At 37.3% G+C, this 12,626-nt stretch overlaps 1 protein-coding gene and 1 long non-coding RNA gene across 2 annotated transcripts in view; one reads left to right on the forward strand and one right to left on the reverse strand.

Moving 5' to 3' along the window:
• The window catches only part of TNNI3K (TNNI3 interacting kinase), a 109,569-nt gene extending 98,074 nt beyond the window's left edge, over positions 1-11,495 (reverse strand). Inside the window, exons 1-5 of the mRNA XM_062580939.1 lie at positions 11,413-11,495; positions 10,651-10,759; positions 6,702-6,787; positions 4,908-5,005; positions 1,629-1,739 (exon numbers count right to left, since the gene is read on the reverse strand). Coding sequence (XP_062436923.1) covers positions 1,629-1,739; positions 4,908-5,005; positions 6,702-6,787; positions 10,651-10,759; positions 11,413-11,452 — 444 coding nt within the window. The 5' untranslated portion in view covers positions 11,453-11,495. The remainder of the gene's footprint in view (positions 1-1,628; positions 1,740-4,907; positions 5,006-6,701; positions 6,788-10,650; positions 10,760-11,412) is intronic.
• Positions 8,520-12,407, forward strand: LOC134143161 (uncharacterized). The gene is made up of 2 exons (XR_009959045.1): positions 8,520-8,723; positions 12,098-12,407. It is a non-coding gene; the product is annotated as an uncharacterized LOC134143161 (long non-coding RNA).
• Positions 12,408-12,626: the final 219 nt, after the last annotated feature.

The following is a 12,626-nucleotide window of genomic DNA, read 5'->3' on the forward strand; positions in this document are numbered from 1 at the left end:
GACAGAAAAGCTAAACTACTACAAGTGAAGAAGTACCATCTTTCCTCAGCTGAACATCAGCAGCTGGCCTCAATAGTTTTTCAGCCCAAGCACTTACATGTTGGTAGGTTTCTTCAAGGTAGCATAGAAATTTTCTAAACAGTCATCATTTCCCCAACAAAATTGATTATTTGAAAATAAATTTCTCTTCTCTCTTTCAATATATATAGCTATGTAGAAGTTTCTATATTCATATGTGTAGTAAACTGTGTGCATGTGCCGATTGACTGAAAATGTAGCAGATAATATAGCTTTGTTTGCATCGGTAAGCTCAGTGAGTACTGTAACTTTGGAATTCTTTCTTGCTGTGTACATACAGACTGTTTCCTCTCTTCTGTCCAAAACTGAACACACATTCAGTTCCAGTCATCCAGTCAAACTCTTATATTTGAAGTGAATTTAGGAGTGTACCTAAGATCCACAAATGAATTCACGGCTTAAATGCAATTATTAATATCATCTGTATTTCCTTCTTTGTACTTATTTATTCTTGCATCCCTTGCTAATTATCTCTCCTTAAAGGAATTTAATGTTTCTGTCTCCATGAATTACTTTAGCTCTCTGCATAAGTCAAAGCTTTTACTGAAGTAGAGGGTTTGTTTGCTTAATAGGCTCAAAGGAGCTAAAAAGTGAAGTACCTGCATTCATGAGTGTTTACAATCATAAACCCTTCATTATCAAGGTAATTTTGCATATCCTGTACTAAATACTTCAAGAGATTAAAAAATCTCTTGAATCAAGAGATCTTTTTTAATCAAGAGATTAAAAAAATAAAAAAGTTAAACTGAGTGAGCTGTTGCCAGGGTGACAGAAATTAGATGAAGTGTGAAATGACTGAACCGAGGTGCTAAATGTTAGAAAAACAGATCCATAACTAACAGCGTGTTTAGACAAGGATTACAGCATTCTATGGGATCTCATCCCTCCCTTCCTCTATTCCACAGGAGAAAGACTTATTAGGAAAAAAAATGGAGCTCGGAGTCTCAAATTCATACAGTACTTTTTATCAATGCAGGTATTTGAGATTCACACTACACATGACTTACCCAGACACTATTTTTCTCTGCACTAATAAGTGTCATATAGCTGTAAAATGAGAACCTCTGTCTCCTCCTGAAGTAAAACCCATACAGCTGAGAAGCTGAGCCTTTGAGATCTAGAAGATGGAATAAAATGTATGGACTTCCTTTACATTCAGGGAAGAGGGACCGTATTTGGAAGCCTCTTGACGTATGCAGATTCAAAAAGAGTCCTGACAGGCATGGGCGAGTGTATTTCATTATGCTTTTATGAGTTAACACTTTTGACATTTAGAGAGCAATGTTGTTAATTGCCAAGATTTTAAAGATAACTATATAAAAATATGTACAAACAGATCTAGACCCTCTGTACATGTCCATTCAATGTAAAAACACATGCACAGATGCACAAGGGATACGGTTTTCCCTAAAGGTACAACACCCAATAAATAAAGTTTAGCTCAGCTAAACAAATGATGAGTTTGTGTTGATTAGTATCAATCTAAAATAAAATGATGTGACATATATTAGCACTCATATCATTTTCTATACAGAAAAAGAGAAGCATACCTCATGGTGACCTGCTATTGTAGCAATGTGAAGGGCTGTCAAAGCTCCATACCCGACTTGCTGAATGTCAGCTCCACCATGCAGCAGAGCTGTTAAGAGTTCTGCATTATCCTAAAAGATATGCATATAAACCATGTTACTTTTCTGACACAGCTCTAAAAACTACAGGGAGGGAACCAAACAAATGCACATAAATCCTGCCCTCCCCAGGTATTATACTGCTGCTTCTCAAGAAAAGAGATTGCACATTCATGACACCAGGAACACGAAAGTGCAAGGGAAGGAGTGAAGGGAAAGTCTGTCTTGGGCACCAGATGCCTAGCTATACTGAAGCCTGTAACTTTCTAAAATGGTCACTCTTCCTGATTTTATGACATCTTTAAAGATCACTCAATCTCTGAACCATTATTAACTACTCATACAAACAGTTTAAATGTCAAAACAAATATGCTGGCAAACATAGAAGAAGGCACAGGGATTTCCCTGGATAAATACACAGGATGTAAGCTAAATTTGGAACTGTGAACTTGTTTTTTATATTATTATACTTTGCTGTCATGCACAGAGGTATTGTTATCACTTCTTCAGATACAAAACCAGCAATGGATATCATCAAATTATAGTAATAAAAAATTAATTTGAGAAAATACATTAAGAGTCACAACGCCCAGCCAGTACACTGTCAGTAAACTCTCCTTTACAAATAGTAGTGAAATTATATCTGGAGGCATGAAAACATTTTCTGGGGGCAGTGGCAGAACTAATGGGAAAAGTCAGACCATCTTTCTCACCATCGTTAGTTCTAACTGCACCAATGGCACGTCTTAGGGATCAGCATTCAATCATTACATTCAACATGAGGTTCAACAAGGGCAAGTGCAGAGTCCTGCACCTCGGGAAAATTAACCTGAGTACAAGGTGGGGGCTGACCTTCTGGAGAGCAGCTCTGCGGAGAAGGACCTGGGAGTGCTGGTGGATGACAAGTTGACCATGAGCCAGCAATGTGCCCTTGTGGCCAAGAAGGCCAATGGTCTCCTGGGGTGCTTTGGGATGGGGTGCATTGGGAAGAGTGTTGCCAGCAGGTCGAGGGAGGTGATGCTGCCCCTCTACTTAGCCCTGGGGAGGCCTCATCTGGAGTACTGTGTCCAGTTCTGGGCTCCCCAGAACAAGAGGGACATGGAGTTACTGGAGAGAGTCCAGCTTAGGGCTGCGAAGATGATCCGAGGGCTGGAGTATCTGCCCTATGAGGAACGGCTGTGAGAGCTGGGCCTCTTCAGCCTGGGGAAGAGAAGACTGAGGGGGGAATCTTATCAATGTGTATAAGTATCCGAAGGGAGTATGTCAGGGGGGACAGAGACAAACTCTTTTCAGTTGTCCAATGTGACAGGACAAGAGGCAATGGGCAGAAATTGAAGCACAGGAAGTTCTGCCTGAATGTGAGGGGGAATTTCTTCACTGTGAGAGTGACGGAGCACTGGGACAGGTTGTCCAGAGAGGTTGTGGAGTCTCCTTCTCTGGAGATCTTCAAGGCCCGCCAGGATGCAACCCTGTCTAGCATGCTCTGGGTGACCGTGCTGAGCAGGGAAGTTGGACTAGATGATCTCCAGAGCTCCCTTCCAACCTTACAGATTCTGTAAGAATCAGCCTTCTCTTCCCCAGGTTGAACAGGCCCAGCTCTCGCAGCCGTTCATCATAGGGCAGGTGCTCCAGCCCTCTGATCATCTTCACAGCCCTATGCTGGACTCTCTCCAGTAACTCCATGTCCCTTTTGTTCTGGGGAGCCCATAACTGGACACAGTACTCCAGATGAGGCCTCCCCAGGGCTGAGTAGAGGGGCAGCATCACCTCCCTCGACCTGCTGGCAACACTCTTCCCAGTGCACCTCAGGAGACCATTGGCCTTCTTGGCCACAAGGACACATTGCTGGCTCATGGTCAATCTGTCACCCACCAGCCCTCCCAGGTCTTTCTCTGCAGAGCTGCTCTCCAGAAGGTCAGCCCCAGCTTGTACTGCTGCCTAGGGTTATTTTTCCCGAGGTGCAGGACTCCGCACTTGCCCTTGTTGAACCTCAGGAGGTTCCTCTCTGCCCACCTCTCCAGCCTGTCCACATCTCTCTGAATGGCAGCACAGCCTTCAGGTGTATCAGCCACTCCTCCCAGCTTGGTATCATCAGCAAACTTGCTGAGGAGGCACTCTGTCTGCTCATCCAGGTCATTGATGCAAAAGTTGAACAGGATGGGACCCAGGACTAGGCCTGGGGGGACGCCACTAGCCACAGGCCTCCAACTGGACTCCACGCCACTGATGACGACCCTCTGAGCTCTGCCTTTCAGCCAGTTCTCTATCCACCTCACTGTCCACTCGTCTACTTCCCTTTCACTCACCTTGATCTAAAGACCCTCCAGTTCATTTCAATGGGAAAGATGAATACACTCTCACTCCTCAAGCTGGAGAGCCACAGCTTGCTGACTGGCAGGATGAATTTGAATTTTCTCCAAGAGAGACTTTGTCATCTCCCTGGACACATCTTCTAACCATTTGATTATTACACCAAATAGAAGGCAAACCATCCCCTCTTCTTTTAGAGGATAATGACTGTGGCTACGATGATTCCTGCTGTATGTGGAATTGGTTATTTGGTTTCAAAACCATCTACCGTATCAGTATCCTCTTACAAGACAGAATGAGAAATATCACTGTGATCATGAGTGGGCTTAGGCATGACATAGGTGCTAGCCTGGCTAACCTTCTATCAGCTCCAACCCTCTATCTAAACTAACTTTCTATCAGCACTGAGCCTACAACAGATCAAAATGTTAGCTACCGTGAGAGCTTTACAGGATAATTATACACCATTATAGGCCATTATATTCTTGCTACTCATTGGGTCTTAATAAATAAATACAATAGTGAAGGAAATTAATATTGAAGCTGAATGTAAAACTTGAGGAAGAAAAAAAGGCAAAAAAGAGAGAAGTTGCAAAATAAAGTCGTTTGAGAGTTGAGATAATTTCTATTAATAGTTATAATAATAAAAAATACTCCTCTATCTTGAATTGTGTCACATGATTTAATCAATATTTGTAAAGTCATATCGTATCTTCATGGACGACTGTAAAAGCACATGCTGATTTCCTGTGCATGAGCTCTTTATAGTTATTTTCCTGTGCACTTTAAATGTTTCAGATATCTTCACTAGAAGTAGCAGCTAGAGAGTTCAGACAGCTAAAACTCCTGAGTTCTGAGTTCTTTTTATCAATTTCCTTTATAGTAATTTACCTTATAAGCTGCCAAGTGCAGGGCTGTAAATCCATTCCTTGTTAACCTGGATGGGCGCAGTCCTTTTAGCATAAGTGTTCTAATATGTGATTTGTTACCTTTAGGATAAAAATTGTATATCAAAGTCATTTACAGAAAAGGGCACACAAATTAAGTAAATGAAAAAAGAGCTTCCCTTAAGAGTTAAACACTTGGAAAGTAACTGCAAATATGTGGGCTTTTTGTAGCTAAGATCACATCTCAGTATTTATCCTCAACTACATGATTCAAAATGCCTTGACTTCTTTTCCTTTAACTCCCTGCATTACAGAGATTTAGAACTGCATGGCTAGCATGATATGCCTATGGATAGAGCATTAGGGACTGTCTCCTCAGTCACTGGGAGAGTAGATCTGACCATGTATTTACTCACTATTCACACCTTAGTATGAAGGATTTGTTAGAGATAGTTGGATTTCTAAAGACATAGTCTCCTCTTTTAACATCTGGACCGTATTGCAAAGAACTCCCTAAACTAGAGGACAGTTTAACAATCTCTGGTTCCTCAGACACTTATCTAACTCCTTTGTTCTTTTGAGAGCTGGAACACTGCTATCCTGCTCTACACAACATTATTACAGGAACAGTACTTTCTAGGGACATTAATGAATCTCAGTGTGGACAAGTAGCTTTGCTACCTTTCTTATGCACTGTGATGATCTCAAAAATTGTAGCTGCTTTCTGAATACTTAGGACAGTAAATAAGTGCAATAGTAGGTATAATATCTTCTCTCCCTCCTTGAAGTGTTCACATATAGGCCACAATTAATTCACATCATACGTTTTCATCATACTTCCTCTCAGCAATCCCATCAATTGCTCTACTGCTACCAACCACGAATGTAATTTTTGGATATGATCCTGCACTCTCTTAGATTAAGAGTGAAGATCCAATTGGTTTTTAACAGCACAGGATCAGGTCCTTCCTGATTATAGGATCTGGACTAAGCTTCAGGAAGGCATTTATGCATATCATTCTTAAGCATTTTGAGAGCTGAAAACATAGGGTAAAATACTCTGCTTTTCTCAGCCAATTTTTGTTGAATATTGTAGACCCAGTGCAAAATGTGTGCATGCACTGATGACATACTATCTGGGTAAGACAGAAGCAATGCAGGTCAGAGTGAAATAGTCTACCATTAACATATTTTTATGAAAATCCCAGAAGCTGTGCACTATTTTCTGGGATACTGTGATTTGCTATCAGCAAAAACTCAAACAGCTGATATTTTTCACTAGCACATTTGACTTACTCTTCTTTAAAGCACCATGAAATAGAATATAGGTGTTTTCATTACAGTAGAAAAATACATGTTTTATGTAGGGCAAAATTTTGTTAAAACTGGCTACATATCTTGGAGTTAATATCCACGTATAGAATACAGAAATGTAGAGAAGTACTACAGAATGAGTATGATTCACATATATGATTAACATATTTCACACATACATATAGCAAGGAATTTTGGATTAGTTGAACATCTGGAATTAAAACATGCTGCATTATCTACCAAAACTTTTCGTGGATGGAAGAATCAGTTATAACGGAATTCAGTGTAACTGGATTCAACCCCACTGGCAACAGAGTTTAGAGAAATGCCTACAGATGCTTATCCAACTGTCAACAAGGACAATGCAAAGAAAGAAATAGATTAAAAATATAATGTTCCTGACAGCTATTAGACAGAATAAATCACTAACCATGTAAATAACAGGTTTAGAGAACATCAGATTCATCAGATTTCAAATACTTACCCCCACATATGCAACATAAATGAAGAAGAGAAAGCCCATTTTCTGTGCGGTAATTTAAATTGACTTTGCAGAAGGCTTCATCAGAGCTGAAAAAGAGATTTTACAGATGATTACAGCTTTCACTCTTTGGCATATTTTCATTCATTTGGAAAAAAAATTAAAAGAGAAATCTCAATGTTATTTTTTGGGGCACAGGACTAAATTTGGACCCCTGTTTCTCCCCTGTAAATCTAGAAATATTTTAGTGATATCAATGGATTAATACAATTTATTTCTCAGTATATTAAATCAGCGCCTATGTCATATTCTTTTCTGAATAATCCTGCTATTCAGTCACAGTATATACATGCCAAAATCAGTTAAATTAGAATAAAAAGGAGAAGGATTCCTTAGAAAATTAAATAATCTAGGCACAAAATGATTTCTGTCTTGATGCAAAAATCATAGGAAAATTATTATCAATTTTTATTAAAATTATTATTAATACAGTTCTAATAATATCCCCTTTAAATAGGATGAATACTGTTCTGACTCATTAAAATGACATTCAGCATTTGTATTTGATGCTCTGTTCTTTTCTAGCAGAAAATGGACAGCATATGGAAAAATGATGCAGTCTTTGCAGTTTTAGAATTCATTAAGTTCTGTTCTTTTCCATACAGCACGTCAAGCTCAAAACCACATTCACCAATAAAATAAAGCTAGAAATACTGGCAATAAGGAGAATAGATAATAAACTAAAGATGCCTCCAGAGTTACTAATAAACATAAACAGTATCTTTGTATAAGATCGCAGCGAATGTGACCAAACATCTTTACTTCACATGCTAAATGAGCATCATATTATGGGAAACCAGTAATCTCTCTATAGTTGGAGCTGCTCTCCAGTTATAAAGTTCTATCCAAACATGCACTGTAACTTTCCTTGGAAAACAAATAGTTACAGATAGTTAACTAACTACACTGCCTGAACATTACAGCTTTTGTTGCTAATTCTCTCTGTTCTCTTTTAGCACAAATTGTCTTGTTACTGCTCCTACAAACTTTCTAGCTAATTACTTTTGAAACTTATCAAAATGCAGAAATTAACAATATTTCTTGTGGAAATTGCAGACTTCAGTCTGTCAACTGAAGTTTGTTTTTCTCCATTTAGTATAGCTGTGATCAGACATTCCGGTTTAGCAGAACATTTAGATTTGTGTATATATATATAAATCCATCCTGATTGAGCAGCACTACTAAACATATTTAATGTGTTTATAATCCCAAACAAGGCTTTAATATTTCTCCCTCCTTGAAAAACATAAATCTACGCAAAATCCCCCACAGCAAGTTGACCACTATTAAGCCAGGTGACACTCAGGCCATTTCCTTCAATAAATATTTTAATAATATTTTGTAAATAATATTTAAAATGCAAAGCCAGAGACCTAGCTTTAGTTCTGTTGTTCTGATTGATAGTAATGAATTACTCCAGTTTCTCATAGATTGTGGGTTTTTTCTTTTATTTGATTTCTTTCCCTAATTTCTCTCAGAAAAACTGAAAAATTTCTGCCCTAAAAGAAATTCTGCTGGTTCAATTTGTATTATCATCCTAAACCAGTAATTAAATCTGTGTTTTCACATTATTTTTCACAAAATTTGACAATATTAATTTGGCAATGTTGAAGCATTTTCTCTTTTCTTTTTTTTAACTGAAAGAAGGTATTTGAACTTCTGGAAGTTCAAAGTTCCTTATCTTGTTTACTAAAGTGGTTTGAGAGGTATTAAATTGCAAATTGACACAGTACCCCATGGAAGCTGTAGTTTGGGCTCTGGGTGTTTTTCTTACATAGTAGACAAGGCTCCAGGACTGGATCTCCTCAGCACTGAAACATCTAGTTACATGACTTCAATTACTTAGAGAATGGGCAGAATGAAACAAACCAGTACTACAGTACAAGAGAAGTACACCTCCAGGAATGTCAGCCCTCAGAAAAGAATGGGGTTGTGAGTTACAGCCAAGTAAAGTTTTGTGCTGGGGTAAGTAAATCAATTAGAATCATACTCAATTTTTATGTTTGGATCAACTCAAATTGAAATTTAGTATTTTAAAAGTAAATATTTTTCCTGTGAGAAATTTTGGCTTTTCTTTTACACAAAAGCTAGATTTAATGACTTTTTCTATCAGAAAAATCATTCTGATGGAACTCCTGACTGCCTGTAATCAATACAGAGATTTTTGCAGCATTCAGTTCATTAGATTAAGAACAGTGGATGATCTGAAAAGGGCAAAAAAGCAGAGCATTATGTTAAGAATTGGACTTACTTCTCCGAAGTTGTGTGCGTCAGTGTGATTTACACAAAAATCTAGATTTTCGTATGCATTCCTTAGATGACATGTGTTAAGGAAACTTCTTTTTTTTTTATTTCCTAAACGTAAACTGCTCTGGTATGGAACATTTTTTTTTCACATACAGTCCTTGTTACCTTTCTTTGGTGATGTCCTTTCCTTTACTACTTCTACTTTACTAAGAGGGAAGATGTTTTGCACAGTAAAATAAAATCTCTTTGTCAGATACGACTTAGCTCTACACAGCTCTTCTCCAGCATACTGTGATTAATAATAGTGCTATAAAACTCATCTATTCTTCAGGTTTTCCTTCAGGAACAATTGCAGGAAAGATAAATTCCAAGGTCTGGGAAACAATTCCTTTTAGTTAACTTGTCTTTTGTTTTAAAATGTTGGGTGTGTATGGATGCACACATTGTACATATTGATACATTGTAATGATTGCATTGTGGTTTGCTTTGTTTTTTCTCACAAAATCTGACTGATTTGATTACTTGTGGATGAAGACAAGTTTCAGAACTGAAATCATTGGCAGATTTCTCAATTCTGGCTAAAACTTAAAAAAAAAATCTTTCCAGTGAAACATAATTGGTATCATTAACCCACATCTGCTTTCTGGAGAAAAGCAGTGTTCTTTTTATCTAAGAAGAAGCGTTTGCCTGACATTTTAGAGACATACATAACGTGGTAAAATAGACAGATAAACTGACCTGCTAAAGGTCAGCTAACCTTATATATTTTTTTCTAATTGAGGAAATAAAATCCATCACCGTATACCTCAATGGTCTTGCTCATCTTAAGATGATGAGCGTACTTGCTCTACTTTCTTCAGATAATTAACTTTACATCTAAAGTACCTTACTGGATCAAAGCCACAGTATATTCAGCATATTGCAGAATCAAGCTCAATTTAGTTTTTCAGTTAATAGGTCCAAATAGTGATAATTATGCTACCTGAAAGTAAGCATGATTAATAATTTGTATGACCAATTTAGCTTTTTTGGGCTTATGATTTATTTCTGATTAGAATCCATGTTTCTTTCAAGTGCATTTTACGTCTGCACTAAGGTTTACAAACTTCATCATTTGTTTAAATTAACTTATTCACAGTCAGTGAGTTGGGTGTTTTCTGCATTCGAGCTTTTCAGATGAGCATGTCAGCATACTACTTGGTTCAGTGAACGTGATTTCTAGCCTGACCTGTCCTGAGAAAGTGATGGCAATTATGAATTTGAAATTCACTGTCAGAAGATATTCTGCTTGTGTATTTGTTTAAAATCTGTAACTTCAGCAATATGCCTGCCTAAAGAAACAGGTTAGCACAAATGGAAAGCACATCACAAAATCAGACATCTCATTAAAGCTAATTCATTTCCAAAACTATATCCAGGTGTTGTAAAATGTTGGCAGTAGTAATTAACAGCCACTAATTATGGTCCTATGCTGTGGGACTCTGGCCCAGAACTAAAAGGACGCATTCCCAAAAATAGACATTAAACAACAGGCACTCCATATGTGAAACTCCTTCCATAAGAAAACACTTGAAACCAAAAATACTGTTTAATAGCAAAAACTCATTTAAAATACATTCATACATAGGTTTCAGGAATATTTTACCTGAAAACATGCTTCAGTTCTGCCATCTCCTTTTCTTTGATCTGCAGGTCATCTTTTAATCGTTCTATGATTATAGCGTATGATTCACTAACTTTCTTCTTCCATTCATCTAGCAACAAAAAAATCCCAATAAGTGATTGATAATACACTTCAAAGCATAAAAAATAAGAACTCAGATCAAAATGTTTCAGTAACCAGGCACCAAGGACTTGATTTTTTAAACATCCAATTATATACTATTTCAATACAATATTTTTCTGTTAAGGTAAGAATGTTTAGTTAAAATGATATTACAGCTATTAAGCAGTTCCTGCTGCAACCAATATAGATACAAATAGATCTCTCAGACAGATGATACATTAAAAACTTTATCAGAAATATTTCAATTTCAGTAACAAAAAGCTTAAACCATAATTTGCATTTGATAGTTCTTATTTCCTAAATCCTATCAGCAATGACACACAGCATAGAAAAGATCTAGTTTTAAGGATTTTCTAATGAAATGTGAGTTAAATCAACTTGATAAAGTTAATATCATCTTATGTGATAGTACCAAGAAATTGAATTTATTAGCATTTTGTTGTCTTTCATAGGCTCTGCATTTGATTTGGGTCAAGCCATTCTTCATGTAAACCAAAAACAATAAAATACTTTATCCCTAAACTATAGAGCAAATTAGCAATGAGCTATTTGCTAAGACATCATCTGCTGCTTGTTGATGGATGTTTGGTATATTGTATTTAAAAAAGCAACATTAATTACCCGTGCAAGTTTGGGTTGGTCTGGATTTATAATTTCCCATTTGTTCAATGTATCTTCTTTGTTTCAGCGAAGTTCTTGCAGTAATATGATTCCTTGTTCAAGAGGACAGTCCTACTGAAAAATACTTTGATAGTCTCTGGCTAAAAATAAACTCTGTGTCAAATGGAATGTCATGCAACAATGACACAGAGCAAAACAGTGTGTGCTGTCAAGTGTAAAAGAATAAAGGTAGCTAACCACTTTGTTTAAAAATCTAACGTCAAAATAAATTGCAAATATTCCAATAGAAATATTGTCTTTTATCTGTTGAATACCTAAAACTGGTGAGAAGCAGGTGATTTGGCTGCTTGCTAACAATCTTTTAAAGAAAGAATGATTTATGACGCTCAGACCCAAGAATACTGTCAGGATCCCTGAAGAGTCATGGGGGTCTCCAGTTTAAAGAGGCCAGAGATGACCTCAATGCATAACATTAAGAAGTATTTTAACATACAGGATGACTTTGGAGCATCTGGGTTTTAACTGTGAAGTATAAGTGTTTTGTCAGAAAATACTGACTTCCTACATTTTGGTGGTATTGTATATGTTGTTATGCCAATGAAGTTTCAGCGAGTTAGACTAGTAAATGACTTTGCTGTCTGAAATCCAGTATGTTTAATTTGTATTCCTCTATCCTGATATACAGAACTATCACATAAGACATTCATCCCTTCAAATCAACCCGTGGCAGCAGCAGCTCAAACTGGCTAAAATTTCCATCAGATTGCTAATGAAGGAAGTAACCTGGAGCACTGGGCATCTCTTTCACAGTTAAGAAGAACGAAGGGCACTCCTGAGTTTGTTTTGCAGCTTTTCCTGCCCTAGATAGAATTTGTGCAGAAAAGAACAAGTTCAAGCTGCTTTGTTTTTATTTATATTCCAAGCAGATCATGCACAAGACAGCTGTTTATCAGCCATCTGTATAGATGCATTAATAAACATTCTGCTCAATCTAACTCATTCTGTCTTGTAGCATTTTACCTTGGACCCAATGACACAGTAAAGTTGTAAAAAAACCAAGATCCAGCTAGCTTAGACAGAGTAAACTGTCATCTGTTTGTACCTGTATATGTAATCAATACAGATTGCATGCATGGATGCATTCCCCTAAGAACATCTGTTTAAGGACCCTGAGAAAAGATTGGTTTGCTCTAGATCACTACAAAAAATAGAGA

Source organism: Rhea pennata, chromosome 8 (genome assembly GCF_028389875.1).
Source record: "Rhea pennata isolate bPtePen1 chromosome 8, bPtePen1.pri, whole genome shotgun sequence".
NCBI lineage: Eukaryota > Metazoa > Chordata > Aves > Rheiformes > Rheidae > Rhea > Rhea pennata.